Consider the following 24,814-nt stretch of genomic DNA (forward strand, 5'->3'; position numbering starts at 1 on the left):
CATTACAAATATAATGGGAATGATTTCCATCTATTAATGGACAGTGCAAATGTGTGATTCGATCTTGCCACCAACTGTTTGTTAACAGGAAAAAAAATATATAAACTTGCGCAGAAATGAGTACGAGTTCTTTACCTTAATCATTTCCTTTTGCTTAATACATGTGGAGAGACAGGAGTGATTATTTTTCAAATGAGTGGGGGAATGTTATTAACACAGACACATGTGTGTAGGGGTTCCCATGTTGTTATAGCATGTTTAAACAAAGTAAGCTTCGACGGATACCATACTGTTTGGTCGCGTTCTACAGCAAAATCTAAGTGGCACTGGAAACACGATGAAAATGTGAAGTCATCACGTTCCATATACATATATATATATATATATATATATATATATATATATATATATATATATATATATATATATATATATATATATATATATATATATATATATATATATATATATATATACATATGCTATCCACAACACAAATATAGGGGATTCTTGATTGTGTCAAGTATGCATGTGCCTGAGTTTCTCTTCTTTAGTTCCCGTATTTAAAAGGTAATCTAAATCTTACATTACCAGGACGTTTTTGAATATTTGCTCAACAACAGCAAAATTGGCATTGAATACATTTACATGGTCAAGCATCATGTCCATACCACGTTCGAAGTTTGCATGCCATATTGTTAATAAATACTGACCATGGGCTGTGGTGTGTCATTGTACTAAATGTCAGCTAAAACTGTCGTACCTTTCTTGAGATATCCTATTAAGAAGCTACTATGAAATCAATCTTACACGGTTTCGCCCCTCATGAATACTTAATGACCAATAGAGAGATAACACTGAACAATATCAATTGCCAAACATCATTTATATACCAAATTAATTGAACCGTATGGTGAGAGAAGAATTACTTGCTTTGTACTTGTTGACGTTGCGTCTCGCTAAACCATTAATAGGAATACTATCCATTTCATAAACAAGACGGACCGGTCTAGGGTAGCATTATGCCAATGCATTTGCCCATATCATGCATAAAGTTAATTTCCCAATTGGTTAGGGAAGGAAGTACACTATTTTCAGGCCAAGTCCCGCCCTAAACGTTAATATGAATGTAATCCTTTAAAAACTTAATATGGACCATAAGCTGTGTTGTATCATGTCAAATATCAGCACAAACCAGTGAACCATGCTTGACATTTCATGCTTACACCCTTAGGAGTTATATGCATACATATGTTCCTCATGCTTCACACCATTATTGAAGGTAAACTATATTTTTCATAGTGTGAAAAGACACTAAGAGAGACAGTTTTTTTACTAAACTGCAATCAAAGGATAGAATTAGAATGCAGTAAAACGAGGTCACAAAATGACAGCACCTCTAAATGGAGACAATTAAAAGCTCAAATTGACGTCATGACGATTAATCATCCTCTATATTTTCAATTAATGTGAATAGATTCAGAATTACACATATGGACACCTTTACAATTCAAAGTTAATATAATTACAGTACCTGTATCACTCCACAGTGACCTGAGAGACTTTTTACAGTTAGAATGAGCGCTTGGATCCCAATGTAGTAACTTCAGCACTTGTAGTTTTTGTTTGTGTAAAGTCCACATTCTTACCCATGTACACCTAAAATTGCCTCATCGCAGCGGTTAAAAAATAGCAGCTTCACACTGCGTATCAGAAGTTTTCCTCTGTTCTGGTGGGAAATTTCCACTCTTTGCAGATTCAATGGATATTATTGTGATTGGGGAGGGCTGGAAAGTATAGTAGGGGAACAGGTGGAAAACAACGAGAAAGAAAGTACTCTGAAATATCCACTTTATTAGCAAATTATTTATGGGTTGTAAATATTCTCTGCAATATTCCAAGCCCTTTCTCTGCTATGCCCATATTACGATCTTCTGCAGATAAAATCTTAGAGAGTATTTAACTGCCAACTTATGTTGTTTCACCCAAAATGTGCATATATCTCGAATATAATGTTATATAGGACATGGACAAATTATTCAACACTGATCCACAGTAATACACATTAAGCTGAGCATTCAAACAGGTGAATATCTTAAGCGCACAAAGAAGTAAGACATGGTGAGGTAGATGAGAGGTGAACACCTTTTGCCTCAGGACACTAGTGTAATTACTTCCTACACTTTTGTCCCCATAGAAGAGTAGCATGTGCATGGATATCCATACCGTCAAATCTATAGCTGCATACACAGTGCAACACTTGTTAAACTGGTTGAAATAGCTAGTGAAAGCCTTTATATAAAATAATGATCTAACCAGGTAGAACCAGAGCACCCTTCCCAAGCCAGAATTGTTTAGTATGTAACTCTAAATATCCTACTATATACAAGGAACAGGAATCACTCATTACTATCTACTTTAGACTAGCAATGAGTTTATCACCTGAAGTTGTTAAGGAAAAAGTAATACTTAATAATAAGTTGAAAGTAATAACATAGTCATCATGGAAGGATCCTGAAGGGGCCTTGGCTCCAAAATCTTCCCCACCCCTGTGTTAGAAGAAAGGTTCTTCTTTTTCCCCTGACCCCCTCCCTCCCCTAGAAAAACTATTTGGCTCTTCTAAGAAAATTGTAGCTACACACCTGCGTAAACATATATGTATGCCCCATGACGGGAGTTAACAAAGACAATTATTGAGTACCACGGTCTTTAATTCGAATCATTTACTTGTTTATTTTAATCACATGATTTCATCGTTTGATTATTATACTAAAAATTGTTTTTTCTTTCACTAACAAACAAAATTATTGCACTTTAATCTTCAACTACAATATTAAAATTGTTTGCTGTAATAGATTGTGAAAAGTACTCTAAGAAAATAAACTAATTTTTTTATTGGAAAGCAAGTCTGTTTGTGAGACGGACTGGAGTAGCTTCAGTTAGATCTAGAGAGTGCATTTGAACTCTCTGAATAAATGCATACTGTACTCGGCTAAAATACAGCAGGACTGAAAAGGAGAGGATAAGCGATGACACCATCTCTGTTCACTACAGTCAATTCATGAAGCTGGCCCATACCTAACAACAGGTATAGGTCAAAGGCATAAGAGCTAGACTTGTTTGTCATTACATTATCTTATTTTTAATATCATCGATAGTAGCATACTAAAGATTCTTTAATAAGTTTGTGACTAAGTTACAACGCTAACTTTAGGCTAAACTGCTCAGGAGTCATGTGATATTCTAAGTAGGTCAGGCTATAGTTTAGCAAGCAATTGCAGGATACATATTACATAACGTATATTCTCAATTTTTAGATTTTATGGGTGGAGGAGTAGGATAGGGGGGTGGTAGGATGTGATACACACATGGTATAACTTGTTATCAAATTATTGTCATTCTTCACTGATGTCAAATTACTTAATATTTCGTTGAAACAGAATGCAACGGAAGAAGGAATAAGGAACAAGATAAAATAGTCCTTTCCGATAAAAGGTAACTTTACCGAAGAACTTTATAATAAATGTTACATAACATTTTTATAATATTATTTAAATAATAATGATAACGACGCTGACGATGACGATGATAATACTTGATTCTGATGTCACAGATATAGATGAGTATTTGGTAGTTGGTACGATCAGTTTAGCTTACGAAACACGCTTTTATTGGCCATTCACTAACAGCAGAAATAACAATTTGCATTTTCTAGACAACCGGCATCATTCGCGACAATACTCAGGTGGATTGCAAATCTAGTAGGAAAGGTGGGAAGCGAATACCTAATGAAGAGTTACGGAGACACTCTAGGGAATATAAAAGTAACAAACAGCAGTACACCTTGCCATGAATTGTTTGAGCAACTCGTGGAGAAAAAACTGTTGAGCAACGAAACAAGTTCCCTGCAATCATTATGTGAACACCTTAGAAATTGTTATTTGTTTTCCGCGGAGAGAATAACTCTTCTCTACATTGAAAGAAGTAAGTTTGTTATTTCTTTGAGCTTAAGAAAACAAAAATGGTCTTGTGAATGTTCATAATCTACAAACTTCCATTGCTCTTGCGATATCTCTCTCTTCAGTCTGTATACAAAATACTCTATAGGTTTCGTTTCATCGAGATGAAATTGTTACCACCGACCTTAAATATTTGAAATACATTATTTTCTTTTATATCATTGTATTTACCTCTTTTAACAGTAATGCCCTCACAGAATCTGCTGCGAACTATAGAAATCATCACCCCTTTCGATTGGGATTTGTTTGCAAAGGAGAAACTGAAACTTACCGAAGATGTTATTGAATCTGCAATCAAATGCTATTCAGGGGTTGAAGGTAAGGCAGGATTATTCTTTCATTTCGTTGAAGTTTAATGAATACTTAATTTTAATGGTTTCTATTTGCCGAACGACCGATAATTTCATGTATACATCACGATTATGCAACTTCACCTATGGATTGAATTCTTACATCGTGCATGTGGTATTTTATCATTTTATCATATTTATCATGTCAGTCTGTTCATCTATGTCAATTCTATCCTTTGTATCCCCTAGATCAATTCGAAGCTGTGTTATGCCAATTTCTTTACACGAGTGAAACCAATCAGTGTGTGGCTCATTTGGAAAATATTCTCTCAGAGAGTATTCAAGAATACAACGGTTGCTACAGCTACAAGTCATCTGTATCGAGCCAACATGCCTTCTTGAAACACGATGAGCACAAGGAGGAACCCGTTAGTGCAGTTAAACACGAATTGGCTGGAACGACCGGTAAGTAGCTACATATTTGATGCAACTGATTAATGTGATCACTTATAACGAAAAACAACAATCCAATCATGATTAATATAACACAGTGGGCAGCAAGTGACTTCTAACCCACACCTATGCAAACATTGATATAATTTCGAATACTGCGAACTGAATAAGAAACATAATTCCACATTACAACCCTCTGCATTAAGGAGTTTACATAGGTCTTTAGGCTGAATATATTTCGACGGACGAGCAAAGCTGAGATATTGTTCAAGACCACGTATGAAAAATTCATACGTTCTTGGTGTTGAGCTGTTGAGTAATATAGAAACTCTTTCAATAAACGATTCGATTATTTTAATTTTAAAGAGAATGTAATAATACTCTGTTTTTTTCTATTTGTTTTAGGTTTTGTAAAGCGCCTCGAGGCCTTTTGGTATTTGGCTCTATATTAAGAACTTATTTATTATTATAATTATATTATTATTATAATACATAAAGTATTATCAACCTCAATAGGTGATACAGCACCTGACATTGATCTTGGAATACAGCAGGATCAAACCTCTGAGCATACCGAACCAATGGAAACTTCTGAATGGAACAAACGGTTAGTTTAACTGTAATTCAACTAGTTGTGTCACTTACTATGTAAATCCGATTTCAACACGTTTTTGCAATTCTGGAATTTAGTGGTAATTGCTTATAATTTTGATTCATTGACCAGAACTTCTTCAATAGCGCCGTTCTTTGCACGAGGCCTCATGTCTAGCCTCCCTCTCTTAACTTTGAATTTAACTATAATTGATAGTACTTTGCTTTTGACTTTGAATGAAATCATCATGCCTTTATTACAGGTTTGAGAAAATGTACGAAAAAGTAGAACTAGAAGAAATGAAGGTTAATTGTGGAGACTCCAGTTTTACCGCCGATAAAAATAAACAAGAATTGGTGATAGGGGTACTCAACTCCTTAGAACGTGTATCGACTGGACTTAAGAGAGATATTGAGAGATACATAGGTAAGTTCATTTCTGTTTTTTTGTTTGTACCTGGAGCATGGAAGATGACAGGACGGATAATGAGATTCTGAAATGTTAAAAAACACTTTTAATGTAAAGCGTGAGCGTACACACATAATTCTAAAATGAAAACCAAATGCACGAAAGGCTATGGGATTATTTTCGTAATGTAAGGTTAGTTAAAGCAGTATCGAGAAAGCTACGACTTCAAATGAATAATATTGTCATCAAACGATCAAACACAAAGCCAGTCACTGTCACCATATGGGAAATAAAACAAGGTGTGGGTGGATGGATGGATAAGTTTGATATATATATATATATATATATATATATATATATATATACACTCTAAGAAAATATGGTTCCACATAGAACCAAAACTGGTTCTTGGACTTGTCCCGTATGCAGAACCTTCAATGGTTCTTAACGAGAACCCTTTTCATTATGGTTCTAATAAGAACCCTACGAAATGGTTCTCGAAAGAACCATAAAAGGTTCTTTCATTTTGTCCCGTATGCAGAACCCCTAAGGTTCTATCAAGAACTTTTATGACTAAGGTTCTTTTGAGAACCCCTTTGATTGGTTCTCGAAAGAACCATAAAAGGTTCTTTCATTTTGTCCCGTATGCAGAACCCCTAAGGTTCTATCAAGAACTTTTATGACTAAGGTTCTTTTGAGAACCCCTTTGAAATGGTTCTCACCAGAACCATAAAAGGTTCTTTCAATTTGTAGCTGTGTGCAGAACCCTTAAGGTTCTACCGAGAACCTTTTCAAATATGGTTCCAAGGGGAACCCCTTTGAAATGGTTCTCAAAAGTTCTTTGGAAGGTTCTTACTTTTTACTGTTCACAGAAGCCATGAAGACCAGAAAATAGTATTAAGTTGCAGCTATTGTGAGATGTGTACAATTTTTGCTTAAAAATAATGTCAGAAGTCTGATGATGTTCTGTCAACTTGCAAATAACTTTATTCACTTTAAAATTCAGCAAACCACGAAACAAACAAATCTTGTCAATTATCTATTGCATGAAATATCAATTAGATTCAAAATGCTGAAATACAATAAAAAGACATTACCTTTTGTCATATCACAACAGCTTTGTGATTTACATCCAAAAATTGTAGAATGAGCTGATATACAATGTGGAATTATTCAATCACTTAACAGTTCTCTGAGGAATGCAATGTTGGGATTAGGCCAAATGCTGTATGCTTTGTACATGCACAATCATGAAATACAAACTAAAGAATAACTCAATAACAACTGCACCACACCACAAAATATTCAAACATGCAAGTGCATGTAAGTGAAATTAATCAGATGAAACAATGTGTTCTCAAAGACTTCTCCTACATTTACTATAAGCTGTGTAGTGGTCATTTACTCATCCCTGCTAATTCGACTAGTATACTGCGATTCAGTGTGATATTACAATCCCACCTACAATTTTTGTGAACCAACACTGAAAGCTTTGATGTATGTTGTTCTGGCTTATCTTGTAGCAGTTACCTTATACCTCAATGGAATGTACATATTTCCAGCACTCCTATATGGTATCCAGAGCATAATAATCATTCTCTTCACCTGGTGAAAAGGTTAACCACTCAGTGGTTCTTCTGACTTTATAGGCAATGTTATGTTCTACAAATGCTTCTGCCATCATTATGCAGCTGCAAATCAGCCACATATTACAAGAATATAAGATATACTTGACTTCAACAAATAAATGGGATTTCTTCTTCATGAAGCAACTCAACCACAAAGCAATCATTATGCTCCTCAGCTTCAGGTTCTTGTGAATGCCGAGCATTGTGGCATTGATATGTTTTCTGTAAGATCCCATTTTGCGATATTGGGTTGATGTGCATGAGCTATTTCGAGGTGTCGACAAAGCTTCTGCAGTGAGAAAAAATGCCTTTGACGAGTACCCCTGCAAAAGTCACAGTCATATGCATTGTGCTGTGGAAATTTGATTCATATCAATGCAGAAAGCAGTCGCAGTATTGGAGTTGGTATTTTTGGCCCCTCATCTTCTTTCTTGATACTCATCATGTAACGTTGTAGGAATCCCAGAGTGTTGGCCGCCTCTGGGGCGTAGTCGATCCCATGCGCATAGTACACGGCCATCAAGAGTACCACTCCATACCAGATGCTGGAAATCCCTTGACAGACTTGTCATCCTTCGGCCCATACAGAGATGGCATCAGGTTTGATGGTACTACACTGTAGCACTAAAACTGGTGTTGGTGACACAATCTCCTGAAAACGGAAATGATATATAACAATTAGAGTACATTGACATATGGTTGACCACAAAAATTCCATTGTTAACTCTGGGACTGTCTGATGTGTCAGAGTTATGGTGGTACTATTTTTTTTCAATAGCTGCAGGCAATTTTGTGCCAAACATATGTGAACATTTTGCAGGTATCGGCACTCGGCAGAGTTAGTAAAAAAAAACAATATACAAGTGAAAACCAAGCGGCTGATTCACATCTAAAGGCAGGACTGTTTGGGATTTTGAACGCAACTGCACGGTTAAAGTGAATATTGACACTGTCAATCCGTGTCAATGTGTATTTTCTAATGGTAGTGATTACATTTCCCCATATACTGTGTTTTTTCCCTTTTCTGTTCAAATTCCAGTGTCTACACTGTATGTATTACAAGGGTAGAGCACATTGTTAGTAACGGCGGCCTCCGTGTGAGAAGTCAGACCATAGATCGGGGTCCAGACCTCTGAAGAGGGGGGGGTTTCACTTCTCATACCCGATCACAGGATACTCCCTGACTGCCGGGCTGTTGGGTGCTCAGTGATTGCACTCTTCTGCTATCTCTAGAACACAAGGAGTCTGACCATGGGTGTTCCAGGAATACATTCGCTACCAGCCCCCAGAGCGGGTACTCAAGCTATACTGTATAATCATTGATCATTGTCAGGTCCTTTAGTTGGCTGGCGTCAAGCCTCACAATGCCAGATGCAGCCCTCCTTGGCATCCTGAAAATACGAGCCTTATACTTACAATAGACAATCTTTGATCACTCCTGAAGAACTGAGAGTTCCAAAATGACATAATCAATTGAATACAGGCACACCTTAAATGTTAAACAGCAGCAACAACCCATCTGCTCCTAGACAAATGGTCATTTTCACAGTAAATGGTGTAACTTTGCGTTTTAAGACCTTTTGTCAGTAGTGGCCTCATGAAGCGACACAATTCAAGGACACTTTGCCACATGATAGCTTGTCAGGACATTCACAACTATTTTCATACTTTATGATGTAGTTTAAGCTTCATAAGTAGTTTTCCCCGATAATTAAGATATTTATGTACATGATTCTGGTGGAAATGTTTATGACAAATCATGTTGAAACTTTGGTGTCAGAGTGCGTCAATTTACACCCTTTACTGTGAAAATGACCATATACAAGAGGAACTTACCTTCTTGTCCGAAACATGCAAGAACCCAGGCTTCTCGTCGAAGATGTACGGTAGAGCCATCAGAGCGACAGAATACTCCAGGTCTGCCAATAAATCTAAGATTGGAAAATAAAGTTCTGTATCACTACATTTTCAAGTGTTACAAGGCAGCAGTCATAATCAGACAATGAGCAATGTTGTGAGAGGTTACTACCACCATGGTACAATGCATGTGTCTTTGCATTGCGGTAACTGATGGAGAAATACAGAGAAGGCCAAAGACAGCTGCAGCGTATCTTCACAGATCTGGAGAGAGTGCCCCAAAGCGAAGTATTGAAATGCCCAAAAGAGAAAGAAGTACATCCGGCTGATAAAGGATCTGTACGAGGGCAACCTGACCCAGGAGAATGTACCGCGTGAACCATAGATGCATCTGCCGTCACTGTCGGAGTCCACTGAGGCTCAACGTTAAAGACCGCATAACATGGCCATTCCATTATGTGTGCAAACAGAGTAGCTTTTTCCCTTTCCAACAGTACCATTTTTAAGCAAATGGGAGGTAACGTTGTTGAGAAAATTGATTTCAAACTGTGAATATCCCAGAGATGTCATTCCCAAAATAGAGCCAAATATTCATAATTATGAGGCTTTGACGTCACCGAATGAACCAAATGAACACCAAATCTATACCCCCCTGTGCTATTCCAACGGGGAAATGAATCAGTATCATTCGTCACTGAAATCATGAGATAGGGGGCATGAAGTCAAGATTCTCTATGAACCCTGTCCCCAATAACCATATTCTGTTGTCGGTAGTTCCAACTACTGTGAAACCCACGATGAAGAGAAACAACATTATACTTGTGGTTTTATCGGCTACACTTTTTATTTCTGGCTAGTCACTGGGATTTCCATGTTAAAGATCCTTGCTGACATTGCTCTGGACCGGCAAAAAACGAAGTTGCTTGTATGTGAATTTCACCCACCCCATTTCGAATCCTCATGAGCCAAGGATTCTAAACAACCCAATCATCACCACTCTCTGTCCCATATGCCTGAGATAATTTATCATAAATCGGACTGGAAGTTTATTTGTCGGCCCGACAAATAGCCTTTGAACAGTGATTTATGGAATTACATGAGCAGTTAGCACAAATATCCCCACGTTGGAGTAACATTGTAATTGACATTGTAATTAACATTGTAATTGACGGGTTAATTGGGGTCAACTCATAGCATGCAAAATCGATCAGTTCAACATACAGAGAGCAGGCAGCAGTTCCTCTTAACTTTTTCCTCAACAACGACAGGGTTGTCGTTCGTGATTTGCACACACACACTGTACATATGGAGTACTATGCCTATGTAGTATGTACTGTACAGTCAGTGTACAGTACGACAGTATGATATACGTAGGCATACTGTCAGTGTCAAATGCTGGTCGACTGCAGCTTAGCCTCTTTCTAATTACTTGTTGAATAGCAGATATCCAGTGTCTCAGAACCAACAAGTACAGACACCTTTTCATCCCTTATGCAATAACAGACCACAAGTACCGCCAAAAAGTAACTAGACAAATTTGAATGCAAAGAGGGCAATGATTGCACTGTGAGTACACTCTCCCTGCAATCCTAATTTCCTAACAATATTCCCCTTTCGATCAAAATTGTTCAGCTGCTCCTACATCCCAGTAAAGTTGCTCTGCTCACACCTTATGCTCATATGTTTACCTAATTTCCCGCTCTCTGTCTACAATAGAACAGAGTACATGGGAGTTTGATTGCAATTGTCTAGTTACTTTCAGGCAGTACGGTTTTTTGGATCAGTTTCTACCTAAATATCTTTATGGGTTCTCGCTTACCCTCCTGTAACTCCCGCCCATCATTTTCCACTCTGATAGACTTACTAGTAATTGTAAGGTAAAATTATGTGATAACATACACTTCTTGTCCTCTTCAAGAAGGACTTCCTCCTCCTACCGGTAGGCACGCATCAGCTCTTTTGCTTTGGTCTTCTTGGAACCGTTCTGGATTATCTTTGGTGCATATTTTTCTAAAGCAGTCTTCATTTCAACAACAACGTTCCTCCCTGTCAGCATTTCCAACTCATTGCAAAGCTGTATATGAAGATAAAAGTGAAATATATACCAAAATTAGACATGATTTGTTGAAAAGGCAGCCCATTGGACTCCCTCCAATCCACACTGAAAAGGAATATCCACCTGACTGATTAATTAGAGATCAGTTTTCTACTCTGCTAAGGGGTCGCAGGGTTGCGTCAGAAGTCCAACTTGAAGCTCCCTCAGCAGGTCATTTGCAGAGCTGGGATGCACAGTGAAAGTCCTATTTATACTTCACTTCCTTAAATGGCGACGCAAAGGCAAAATACGCCTATATCATAAACCTACTATAATATTTGTATATGAAGTACGCATATACTAACTGCTATGATAAAGATTCGCTAAACTGATACCATGCACGGTAAAGCTCGTCTATGGTGGCACGCGCGTGAGTGGTATAAAATTGGCTAGCGAAGAAATAGATAAAACTTGGGGCTAAACTAATTCTGAGCTCAGAATACAGTAACGCACTGGTGATATAGCCGGCAAATGTACGCTTAAACGCCTTTGAAATACTTCTAATGAAGCCTAATTTTAAAACTATATCAAATGCTAGGGAGTTCATATCTTAGTGACAAAATTTTACATTAATAGACTTGCCCACCGCACTGGTTGGAGAGAATGCTATGAGCGTGTGTTTGTTTATATACCGTGAAGCTAGTTCAAATGTAAAGGACCATTCCATTATTGCGAACCGCTCCATTGACCTGGGCGCCCCCAAATCAATGTAGGTAGAAATGTGATTCACTATAGCCTACAGTAAGTATAATTAAAACTATAATCAGCCTTTATTTCATGTCTTTGTTTCCAATTACTGTGCAGTTATCAATTCTCATTATGGACAGGTTATTTCCAGACCTGATCGATCATTATTGGTGGAATAATTAGTGGAATAAATTGGTGGAATAATAATAATTAATAACAATCATAATAAATAATGATAATAATAATTAGTAGAATAAATAGTGAGGAATGTTTGTTTTTCGGCACTCTGAGTATTTTTGTATGAAATTAAAAATGTTGTTTTATTTCCATGGAGGGAATAACCAAAATATACTAGGTTGGGGTTATTTACAGCTTTATTAAGCAGCTTCAGAATGAGGTGGGCAAAACATTATGTCGATGGTCTCTGTTCTGCGCAATGAGCGTACAAAGGTCTGATTAGCCCAAGGGGTTAGTTGTAACATTTACTGCCGGGAATAGTTGGAACATGCACACAAATTTGGTCATATTTGCCTATAATCATAAAAACATGCCAAAAACACATAAAACTTAGACTGCAAGGTTAGCAGATGTTAAAATATTCTGATTCACCAATGTTGCCTAATTTCAATGGGCTGGGATGAAAAATGTCCCCAGAATTTTGGTAGCAAAGTTATATTCACATTTACTTCCATATAGTGAGTCTGGCTTTAATATCATTTGATATATTATAATAGGCATATACCAAGGTATCAATGTGTATAGTTGTGATAAGTTCTCATTTATTTCTTTTGAGCAAGAATCCATCTTTCAACTAACCCACCACCCGTTCCAACTAACCCCATAGGTGGGGTTAGTTGGAACGCCTATCACCGACACCTCACTGGATTATCTCCTGAAATATTAACAAGAGTAGTGGTTTTATGGGCTTCATTTGTGACACACGGCACACACCCTCTCACTGGATTATCTCCTGAACTATCAACAATTGTAGCAGTTTTATGGACTGCCTATCCTAACAGGATAGGGCAGTGTTTGCTGAATTGATGTTGTTTCTGAAAATAGAGATTTTTGTGAAAAATGTTCCAACTAAAGCCGCTCTCCCCACATACCCTATTCCAATACGAAGCAAACTTGCTAAATTGGGGAAGAAGAATAACACATCAGTGGTGATCCCTGGAATGTTTTATCCATTTTGGATAGCCTACTGTAGGCCTACATCTTCCTTTATTTTTTAGCTTGATTGTTTGTTAGCCTAGGTGGTCAACACATGGTCACGTACACCAATAAGCCTTATTCCAGATGACGTATATTGACGCGATCGCAATGCATTGTGGTATAAATTATGCCAAATTGTGGCCAGAAACATTTTGATTTAATTTTTCCTCAATTTTCTGCGTGTTAGTGATGCATTCATTCTTCATGAGCTCATCATAATGTATTCTTTTTATTATTCTATGGTTTCAATCTGTTGGTTGGTCAAAAACATATTTTATGGATATTTTAAAGTTGACTAAAGTTGGAATGTTGTCTAAAAACTGACGTTTGCCCGTGTTTGAAGCACCCTCAGTAGCCTATATCTGGAATAAGGCTTAGGCTAGGACTATATAACAAGGTATCCGAATACTGCGGGTGCCCGAATACTGGGGACCTAACAATACGTTCCAATATTACCATAGCAACGTGTTCTAAAAGCGCTATGAACGAATAACAACTTAGCTACTTATTTTCAACCATCATATATGCAAAACAGGCTGGTTTTTCATCATCTTGACCAAATAAATCTAGATTTTGTATGATAATTCGAAATTTTCATTTCCAAGAAATTTTCGAATGGAATTGTTGTAAATTTACTCCAAGTTCTGCCTCATTCTTAGTCTTTTTTGCCTAGTACACTGCATCTGCTTAATCAGGTGTAAGCTAAGTTTGTTATTTAGGCCCCCCTCCCCCGTAACCCTAAAATTCTGGAAAAACGCTTATTTTTTTTTAAAGGATATTACCGTATCAATACTGTAGTGTAGGTATAGCCTAGGTACTGTGTGCCTGTTCACAACCGCTTGTTCCATTAAGAACAGTAAACGGGTCTTTTTAGCAAACGTTAACTTGGAAGTTGGACAGAACTGTCTTTTTAATAGCTCCATATTTTACAATTTCGACCATAAAGATTCATATCAGGATTGTGGGTTTGTGTATCAGATGCTAAAGGTTCGGTACAGACATCATCTGATTTTTTTTAAGGGATTTTGAAGAAATTTGTGCTGAAAAAGCTTAGGGGGGCCTAGACCTAGGTGCGCACTATACAGGCATCCCAATTCCCATGCTATAGTATAGGCTAGCCTAGGCCTACTCCATCGTATGTGGCTGAAACCCGGTTGAGCTGTGGCAGAGACAGTAAGATTCTAGTGCTTTGAGACTATTATAATGTTATCGTGATTAATTAATTAAATGTCCGGTCTTCCTACAAATATGGCCTAGGCTAGGCCTATAGCCCTACAGAATTCTGTTGACTATAGAATGGGCCTAACGTTAGGCTATGCCCATACAATTATAAAGTAGGCCTAGTATACGTTAGGCTAGCCTAAGCCGAATATTATTTGCTCAATGGACATTAATGTCGATGAAGTAATCGTTTGGTATTCACGTCTATTCACCAAGGGTCGACCCGATAACTTATTAGCAGGTCTGCGCTGGAATTTAATTTAATTTTCGGTCTACATGTTTCTAAATTAAAACTGAAAAACTCACCGCACCGGGGCTTCAACTTCTACTCGAACATGATCGACGGTACGTGACACAAGAACTGCACGCAATATACATATAATGATGTACGTAGGTAGCACGTAGGTAACATACACAGTGCATATTATGTACGTAAAGGCGGCGAACTTCGGTGCACTCACTATACTATTACATGTAACATGTACGTTTGGTCAGACGGAACTTTGGAGCCCGCGAAAAGTGGTCAAAATTATTACGCAAATTCCACTCAATGCGTTGTATTCAAATAAACGATTTTGTTCACAAGTCAAAACAAATTCCATGGTAAAGTGAGAAAATGAGATTATTAACACTTCTATACACTTTATTATTCCCTTACAATTACATTTCCCGATGAAAATTGCCGAACTTGTTTATTCATAGATCATGTACACACTTGTGATAAGTACGATTAGAACCCCTATTCGTGCAATTAGGGGTTCTTTGTGGAACCATCTTGTACCCAGAACCTTTTCTGTGTGGGTATGGAACCAAGTAGAAACGAATCAAGAACCTTTATGGGTTCTTCAAGGGCACATGGTTCTGACGAGAACCATTCTTCATTTCGAGAACCCCCTCTAGAACCCTTTTTTCTTAGAGTGTATATATATATATATATATATATATATATAACTTAAGAAGTCGGTTCAAACAGATATACTCGTGGGTGCCGCTATTTGGATACATGGAAAGATGTTAACTTGCCAAACCTCTCTGGAAATGTGTTCTACTGAAACTTGAAATTATTGAACATGCGCAATGTAGGTTTTCGCCTTATAGCGCCAAGAAGAAATATATCGTAATAGTATGCCTATGCATGCATGACTATTCAATGTTTACGTGTATTTTACGATATACAACAAAATGAACAAATTATTCCTACATATACATATTGTACTATGTTCATGTGACCATTGGGAATATAATTCGGCCGGTGTAACCTATAACTAACAGTAACACCAGTAAAACGGAATGTTCCTATCCTTTTAAACGGCGGGTAAGTAACACGGCGAGGATAATAAAGCATCACGACATATATTTAAAACGATCAGACAGTTTGCCTAGCCTAGGTAAGGTATAATGTAAGCTTAGGCCACTTAAGCCCTAACATAGGCCAATAATAGATCAAACAGCCCAGGCCATACGTAGTGACCTAAGCCTTGGCTATACTATTTATAAAAGTAGGCTTAGACTACTAGGGAAACACAGTCGCACGATCAAGATCCAACTAGGGTAGAGTCAAGCCATAGACTAATCAATGCCAACATTTACCAAAGCATTGCAATTGGGTCTGAGAGGACCGGCACCTAGTCCTAGCCCCAAATGAGACCGGACATGGCCAAAATACATTATTATTATTAAGAGACAAGGGTCTTATTCCTAAGCTGGCCAGCCTAGGCTTTAGGACCTCTAACCTACAGTATGCATGGAATTACGGTCCTGCTCTGGCACTAGGCTATTGCCAGGCAACTATGGCGGAAATGAATAAAACCTATACAGGCCTTGGCTATGGTGGAAAGATAACTTTTCAAGGGGAATTCAACTTTGGTGAACAGTACAGGAAAATGTAGTTTGAGAATCAAATCACAAACAGGGAAGGCTCTTCAGACTCAGAACATTATACGTAGGCCTAAGCTGCGTAGTGAAGATGACTGACGATGCTCTGTTGATATTTAGGCTATGCCTAAATACCATTACATTGATTTGCTAATTCTTAAGAAGAGAAACAACTGTTACATCGAATTAAAACCGAATAAGTTGAGACAAACGGCCTTAGTTCATATGATTACATATATTTCTACTAATTAGTGGTACATTAATTATTTGCTAAATGTGAAATTAATCTGATTCAGGTTGTTTTATGAAGTTCCTATGTGAGATTGTTTGTGTTTTTTAGATGAATTTTTAAATGTTACCCAAGTAGCGGGTACTGACGTAGTGTTGAGTAGCCTAGAGATTAGGTTCCTAGCCATAGATGGCCGATTTACATGCACTCCATTTAATTGGATCTATGCCTACCACTAGTAGGTCTAGCCTTGTATATGAGCGTGCCTACTAGTAGTAGCCTACGCTACTGCATAGCCAGTTATAGTAGGCTACATCTACCACTTGGCTACTATGATTGAATGGTACACAGAATATGATGCATCAAATTATGTGGACTTAGGCTAGGCTTTAGCTAGCTTCTCGCCGTAGGCTACCAATTACTAGATTTGGTTTCTAATGTAGAATATGCACCAAAGACGATCCCTATATACATATCATTATTTCTAGCTCCCTATCTGTATCCCTATGCTATCCGTATACCTATTCTATCCTTATCCCTGTCCCAACTCCCATCCCTAACTTAGACCTATAGCTTTTCTTATTCAACTCTTTACATATGTTGATGCCCGAGGCTAGGCATATTTAGTGATATTTCCTTGCTGTGTAAAAGTTGGTGTTTTTGCCTTAAATAGACAAGATATCTGTGTCAAGGTGAGAGTGAATGCTTGTCTGCACCTAGTCCTACATACACAGGCTAAACTTTAAGTACAAGACATTTTCATATTCACATAAAGTAAGGCAACTAGTGCGACAGTGTATATAGGGAGGGGTACGTTAAGCCACGCAATAATGTACCAGATGTGTAGGCAAACCTATTCCTTGTACTACTGTTTAGAATGTATGTAACGTATGGATTAATTTATTTTCATACAGTATGGATGATGTATTAGGCTTATATTTCCTTCTTCTATCTCATCAGGTAAAGTGGTGTTCATAAATGAAATTAATATTTATTTTATACACTTTGTTTAGCAGGTTCACATTCATTTATGCAATCACACAATTGAGTTGAATTTCATACGTAAATTGAACTTGGGATGCTTTACATCAATTCTAATATTTTCTTTAGTGGCTGTACATATTCTAGCCGGAAAGTAACTAATATATCAAAGAATTAAGAGCCCATTGAACTATCACACTATGCCTGGATATTTGTTAGAATATAGGGCAAGCTACTGAAATATTAATTAAATGTGAATTATTGCTGCAACACCTGGCTGCATAGAATGAATGATTTACGCATTACTGAATGCAATATAACTGTTGCGGGTAATTAACAAAAACAGTTTAGTCCCAAATGTAGTGCACACACAGGTATTTACTTAGTAATTAAGTTTTCAAAGTATGTACTAAACTCGTTGGTGCATCCACCCAATTTGCAAATAAAAGTAAATTATTGAAAGTACGCTGCTTTGTTATGAATGTACAATTGGTGTTATGCCTCTTGTGTACTGATACACATGAACAGCTTGATAATTTTTAAATATGTCAAACCAATCTCTTACTTTATATTGCAGCAACTCGGTCAAGAAGGCGAAAAGAGATTCCTAAAAGTGTTGCTCAATCATTTAACTTTCAGAAATGGGATCTCTCAGAGATGTGATCAGAAAAGATTTTGTGTCCAACTTTTCCATCGAAAAGTTAGCAGCTAGTGTGTGTATTTTAGTTGATCAACCCTAAAAATAACTACAATTTAGCAGCAGACAGAGTACTTTGTATACTAAATATATAGCAGTATAAATATATAGCAGTAGCAATCTCTACACATGTAAAAATGTGCAGAAAAACCATCACAACATACTGATTACATGATTTAATAAATGTGCTGGTCTGGGATATACTGTACTTTACAATAAATGCTCTTGTGCAACAATATATATATTATTATCATAAGATATGGGGAAAAAACAAGTTAATTGTGAATATACTGAAGATTGTCTTCAAGGTTGGTATGAACTACATTGCTCTTTTACTAAGTGAGCATGCGGTATATAGTTCCAAGAAACAATGTGTATGTTTTAGCTTGCTATTGAGATCTAATGATGCTGAAAGGGACCACTTTTGTATTTTTCACCACTTATAGTAGTACTCAATAAATTCCAGTTCTGTGAAATTCCATGAATGATTTCTTTCAATCCAAAGTAACATGTTTGTTTTAATAATTTCACGTTTCCATTGTCTGATTCATGCAGGTCGTAAAGAAGTATACTTGCTTACTTGGAGAAAATTAAAATGAAGAAAGATTGGAAGACACACAAAAAAGAGACACCCACAAGTTCACACAAAAAGAGAAAGTAATTGGGAGCAATTATAAAGTATGAAGTTTGTTGCTGCTACAGCTGCTCAGCCCTCCCCTCAACGTGTCTTTAACCTGTTAGGCAGCATACCATCACTTGTGCCACTCAACGAACAGTTTCAAGAAACAGCTTAAAATCTTTCTCTTTCAAGACGCTTTTGTAGTGTTCCACGTTGAAAGCCCTTTATAAATACTGATTGATTATTATTAAAATTATATATGACTGTATCATGCTTACTTATATGTAGGTGCTACTGAAGCTAAGCATTATTGTGTCATCAGTTTAAGAGTACTATTGCTTTTTCTTTTACTTTGAGAAGGGGGGGGGGGTGGTGGTTGGCGTAGGCTTTGTGTTAACTCAACTTCAGTATTGCATTGAAAGGGCCCTTATTTGTATATATAATTTCCTTTATAGTTTAACTTTGTTGTTTCTGGAGGCGTTATTAAGATGATAAAAGTCGTACAGGTCATTCATGAGACAAGTCAGTGTGTACCGCTTTAGAAATTGTACGTGGAGGCAGATTGAGGGCAAATCCTATCCTATTGATCAGGTGGGTTAAGCTAAGCAATTCACTCTGGTATCAGGTAAGTATATATTTTAAATTGGTCACGGGATAACGGGGTTTACCAAAACGATTCTTCTTATTTCACCCTAAAGAAAGATTTAAACTTAGGATATGCCATTTACGTCCAGTTATGGTGGGAAAAGGGTGAGAGCAATGATACTGCTGTATGCTGTGTTAATAGACTGTACTCATTTCGGATTCTTCTAATTTAAGATTAATATAATTATTTTTGTTTTCTATCTTTTGCCTACATTCATACATTGTTAAACCTATTTTGTGGCTGGGGACAATGTGAATGTGTAAAATGTCCTCATTCTCGCAATCAGAGATTTTGGTATATACCTCTTAAAGAGAATATATGGAAAGAGGGTGAGGTCGGCAATTCTATTATATTAATCAGGCCAATTACACTTAACAATACACTCAGTTACTAAGAAGATATCTACATCAAATCGATCAAAGAATGATGAAGGATCTATCAAAATGTTTCTTCATATATTTTCCCTTAAAAAAAGTTTTGAATTAAGTGAGAAATATGTCATTTACTTCCTGTAATGACATGAAAAGCTTAAAAGCAATCGCACTATTGTATGCAGGCATACTAGATTGTGCTTGCATTAGTGATATATAATTTGTCAATGTATTTATATATTTGTATATCTTCTTTTTTATATTCAACTTATGTTGTTTTTTTAGGAAAATTTAAATCGAAAAAATGTTCATTCCTGCCAGCAGAGACATTTCAGTATGTTGATCTTAAGAGGATATAGGGGGATGAGAAGGGATGAAGGGAGGACAATTCTATCCTTATAATCAGCATGGTTTATATGTAATCAATATACTCGGACACTTCTCAAGTCAATATGAATATCAAACCAGTTGAAGAATGATGAAGGATAACATACTGTTTCTTCACGCATGTATAGGTTTGATTTAAGGGAGTTTAGGGAGATATGATATATTATCTCCTGTAATGACCTGAAAAGGGTGAAAGCAATGTTACTATTGCATGCTCACCTACTAGATTCTGCTTCTTTAAATGAATTTTTCTTCAATATTTTATCGTATTTATATATTATTTTTCTTATATCTGAAATTGATTATGTTGACTGAAGCAATTTTTATATCCCAACAGTCATTGTCATTAGATATATTTCACTTTCTTCCTCTTTAAATGATATAGTGAGAGGGAGGGAGGCTGGCGACTATATCTTTATATTCAAATGGATTTTACTTAAGCAGTACACTCAGTTACTAAGTAGTTATATACATCAGTATTCACAAACTTGAAGATGTTTTTTTCATATATTTCCCTTAAAGAAAGCTTTGAGTTTAGAGAGATATATATGTTATTTACTACTTGTAATGACATTAACAGATTAAAAAACAATGACAGTACTGTATATCAGCGTATTAGATTGTGTTTTCATTTGTGGTTTCCACTTGTTCTTGTATTTAATGACATAAAGATGGCAACAAGTCCTGCAAAGAGGATCATCGTTTTCAGTCCTGCCCCCCCCCCCCTCCACATTATCTATCCATAGATTGGTGGATACAGTTTGTATAGAGAAGGCGCTACACACTTCGACAGCTACCTGTACTGCGAGAAATGATTCGAAGTCGTTGCTCATTTATATCTTCATCAAATTACTGCTTTCTATTATTGGTTTGATTAATGTGTAAAAGGAAGAATACTTTCATGGGCAGAATAAATGTTAAAAACATTGGAAAACACCTCAACAAAATTTGTATCCTTTTAATTTCTTAGCATATTAAATATCTCATGAATAAAGCCGGATATCGAGATCCGGCTTTAGGAATAAAAAATGACTTCGAGTTAGCATCATGTTTGATCTCTAGAGTAAAGCAAAATACGTCACCAACACAGAGCTAGTATTGTTCGATACAGGTGACAAACACCTACAGTGGAATAAAGACCTTCATTACCAGTTTCGAACCTATGGACATACAATCAGCGTCCATAGCTTAGTGGTTAGGATTAGGGTTAGGGTTAGTGGTTAGGTTCGAATCCCGGTGGAGGCTGGAAGTTTTTTCACTGTTCTTGATTTTCCAACTCACTACGATTTCAATTCTATATATATATATATATATATATATATACATATATATATATATATACATATATATATATATACATATATATATATATATATACATATATATATATATATATATATATACACATATATATATATATATATGTATATATATATACATATACATATAGATAGATATAGATATATATATATATATATTTGTTTATGTATACTTAAATATAAATATATTATCTTTATGCAATAGACTGGCTTGCAGAGGAATGTGGGAAACATATGACATTATTATGCTGCGTGCGCTTGCTGTCCATTTTGGAAAATTCCATGGATGTGGCCAAAAGTAAAAATCCTGGAGGGGATGTTTTGAAAGTCGCCATCTCATTACCAAATAGCCGAAAAATATTTCAACATTTTGGATTGCTTATTGACGAAAAACTGGAATTTCTACTCAGATTAAATGAAAACGTTGGACATATTACTGGTAGGTTTTATTTAAATGTTTTAATACCACGACTACAATGTTATAGAACCATATAGTTTCCTTTTTTCTCTAATGCATATAGGACAAAACAATGAAGATTTTTTTAACTGAAACTCTTCACAACTTAAACTTACATGGGTGATGAACGTGGTATATTTTATTGGATATATCTACTGTAAATGTGACTGTATCTTAATATACTTGGACATATTGCTATGAGACCATTTCCATTACAGACTGTGCATTTTCACGTTCATATTAAGCAAACGTATGCTTTTCCTTGTTTTTCTGAGGAAGCAATTGGTTTTCATTTACCTTACTATTGCCTTATTTCAATTAGCCTCGTTAATGTCGGCTCAAGATTAAGAGAAGCCACATGTATCGCAAGGCAAGTTCAGCCTTAACACCAGGCATTTGAATCTTTTTGATGAATTGCTAGTTTAATAACCAATGCCTTACATCTTATTATTGAAGCCCCATGTACTCATGTGTGGATTATAATTATTTTATCGCCTTTCTCTTGTGTTTGTTGATATTATATATAAAGGTTCTAAGCCAAGGGTGAAAGAGAACTTGCATCAAACGGAGATTCGATGTCCGGATTGCGGGTAAGTTTATTCGTTTCGTCATATATATAAATATATGTGTGTGTGCGTATATATATATATATATATATATATATATATATATATATATATATATATATATATATATATATAAAACTGATTAATTGCTTTATTGATTATACATCCACGCTAAAATGTGGATTTTCCTTTATTAATCACAATTTTTCTGTTCATAATATTTCAGGGTTTCGCTATATCAGTTGATGTTAGACCAGTTGGGAGATATTTTGGGGACAGTTGGATCTGAAAGGATTGCGAAGGCGTATAACCTTTCGGAAAGCATGATCGAAATGATAAACACATTAGGTCATCCTGGTCACTTACTAGTACCGGAGTTAATACGTACAGGACACGAGATTCAAAGTAAAGAGTCCTTGCAGAATCTAGAGTTCTACCTACAGCAAACCGGGCTCTTTCGTGCCTCTTATATTATAAGAGATTTTATGCGAAAGGTGAGAGACTTAACTTATATCGTCTTACCATAGAATTATACTATTTGTAAATCGTATGAGTGGAAAAGGCCTTCGGATACCAAAACGGAATATTCCTAGATAACAAAAAACACTTTGGGCCAACATTGTCAAGTTTGATTGGCGAAATATTTGGCAAATAATTGCAGTAGAACGGTTTTCGGCAAAAGGAAAGGTCTACAAACCAGTTTAAAGCTGGGACATTATATATTGTTAATCTTGGGCTAACGTTGCCTGTTAATTGGGTAAAAAGTTGGGCCAATATTGACTAAAAATCTGTTGTTGGAGAAACAGTTGGCCGTCCATATATTGACATAAGACAAACTTTGGCAAATTTGGATTGATGAAACATTGGTCCAAAGTTTCGATGTAGGCCAGGTGCTTGTTAGAATAGGGACAATGTTTTCTCTTGGTTGTCTGTACGTCTCCAGTAAGTGGATGAATGCTGTCTTACTGTGCGAGCGAATGTTACTGCGGTCCACCGCTGAATTTGGTACGTGGTCTGTGCGACATGGCAAAAGGCAGTTTTGGATTGGTACTGCATTGTGGGCTCCGATAGAGGTTCCGGTGTCGGCATCTTCATGTTCAGTCTTGTTCTCGAGTATCGGCAGTCGCAGTCTTGGGTTTCAATGTTGGCTCTGGTACAGGATGCACCGGTACCTCGCGAATGTGGGCTCCGGTAAAGGATTTAATGTCAGTCACAATGACTCCATTGTCTTTCAGGTACCAGCCCCAATGTCGGCTCTGGTACAGGCTTCTATGTCTGCCCAAAACGCTCTCGGCGCATTTATAGGCTCCAGTGTTGGCTATATAGTGATTCCATTGTGGCTCCGTCAAGCACAGTCTTGGCCTCTAGTTGGGCATCAGTTTCGGCTCCTTCAAGCGCAATTGTGGGTTCCAGCGTACCAGCACCAACGTCGGCTATAGTACAGGCTGCTATGTTTGCTCAGCGAAGCTTTCGATTCATGTGTCGGCTGTAGTGTTGGCTCTGGTGCCGGCCTCAGCCGTAATTCAACTACAATAGTAATTACAACTTATGTCCTGTACTTAGTATAGTTACTTATTCAAGTAAATTAATAAATGTGTGCTGTAACTTAGTAAAGCGCCATCGGGAACTTAAGTTTAGCGATGTATTCTTTTAAACACTTGAAATTCTTTTGAAAGTTGCAAAAGTCCTCAAATTGTTGTTCTGAGCATGATACCAGTTAGGTCGAGAAAAGTAACAGGTCTTGCCAAAAGCTGAGATATATTATTTATAATTTATCACACGTATTTAGCCTGTTGTTGCATAGGAAAGTCTTGTAACGAAAAGTTTTGGGACTCAGTGTCAGAACAATTGCTTTCGGGATAGTGTTTAAATGACTAGGTCTGAGTAAAAATAATCAGCGAATTTGAGCTTCCGTCTATTGAAATAATATTCCAATGTACGAGGAAATCGGCAAACTGTTTCAAATGCTGTCAGTTCATCTGCACTTCTGACCGTCGCCGGATAACGATTTGTTTTGTCTGTCCTTACAAGGAAATATTTAATAATGTTTCATGTAACATGCCGAAGGTTTTGAGTAGAACTAGGCTCATTGTTGGGGAAATATATCTTGTCCGAAAATTGGTTTGTAAACCCTGGCTCAATGTTGGGTCAACGAATAATACCCGAACAGATGTTTACATCAAGTTGATTTACTGTACAGGA

The 24,814-nt window shown here is 36.7% G+C and overlaps 1 protein-coding gene and 1 long non-coding RNA gene across 12 annotated transcripts in view; one reads left to right on the top strand and one right to left on the bottom strand.

The window, feature by feature from the left end:
- Positions 1-24,814, top strand: part of LOC139977947 (uncharacterized) — a 57,804-nt gene that overhangs the window by 31,027 nt on the left and 1,963 nt on the right. For all 9 annotated transcript variants that reach the window (XM_071987712.1, XM_071987715.1, XM_071987711.1 and 6 more), the window contains 9 exons: positions 3,441-3,495; positions 3,716-3,984; positions 4,203-4,337; positions 4,559-4,774; positions 5,279-5,369; positions 5,617-5,780; positions 21,795-22,028; positions 22,576-22,636; positions 22,839-23,106. In XM_071987712.1, the coding sequence (XP_071843813.1) occupies positions 3,441-3,495; positions 3,716-3,984; positions 4,203-4,337; positions 4,559-4,774; positions 5,279-5,369; positions 5,617-5,780; positions 21,795-22,028; positions 22,576-22,636; positions 22,839-23,106 (1,493 nt within the window). The remainder of the gene's footprint in view (positions 1-3,440; positions 3,496-3,715; positions 3,985-4,202; positions 4,338-4,558; positions 4,775-5,278; positions 5,370-5,616; positions 5,781-21,794; positions 22,029-22,575; positions 22,637-22,838; positions 23,107-24,814) is intronic.
- Positions 6,138-15,383, bottom strand: LOC139977949 (uncharacterized). Of its 3 annotated transcripts, none has more exons than XR_011796750.1 (4): positions 14,772-15,383; positions 11,147-11,321; positions 9,227-9,321; positions 6,138-8,042 (listed from the first exon to the last, which is right to left on the bottom strand). It is a non-coding gene; the product is annotated as an uncharacterized lncRNA (long non-coding RNA). The 3 variants fall into 3 exon arrangements; XR_011796751.1 differs by having other exon boundaries at positions 9,227-9,309; positions 11,112-11,321; XR_011796749.1 differs by having other exon boundaries at positions 6,139-8,042; positions 9,227-9,309.

Source organism: Apostichopus japonicus, chromosome 12 (genome assembly GCF_037975245.1).
Source record: "Apostichopus japonicus isolate 1M-3 chromosome 12, ASM3797524v1, whole genome shotgun sequence".
Lineage (NCBI taxonomy): Eukaryota > Metazoa > Echinodermata > Holothuroidea > Aspidochirotida > Stichopodidae > Apostichopus > Apostichopus japonicus.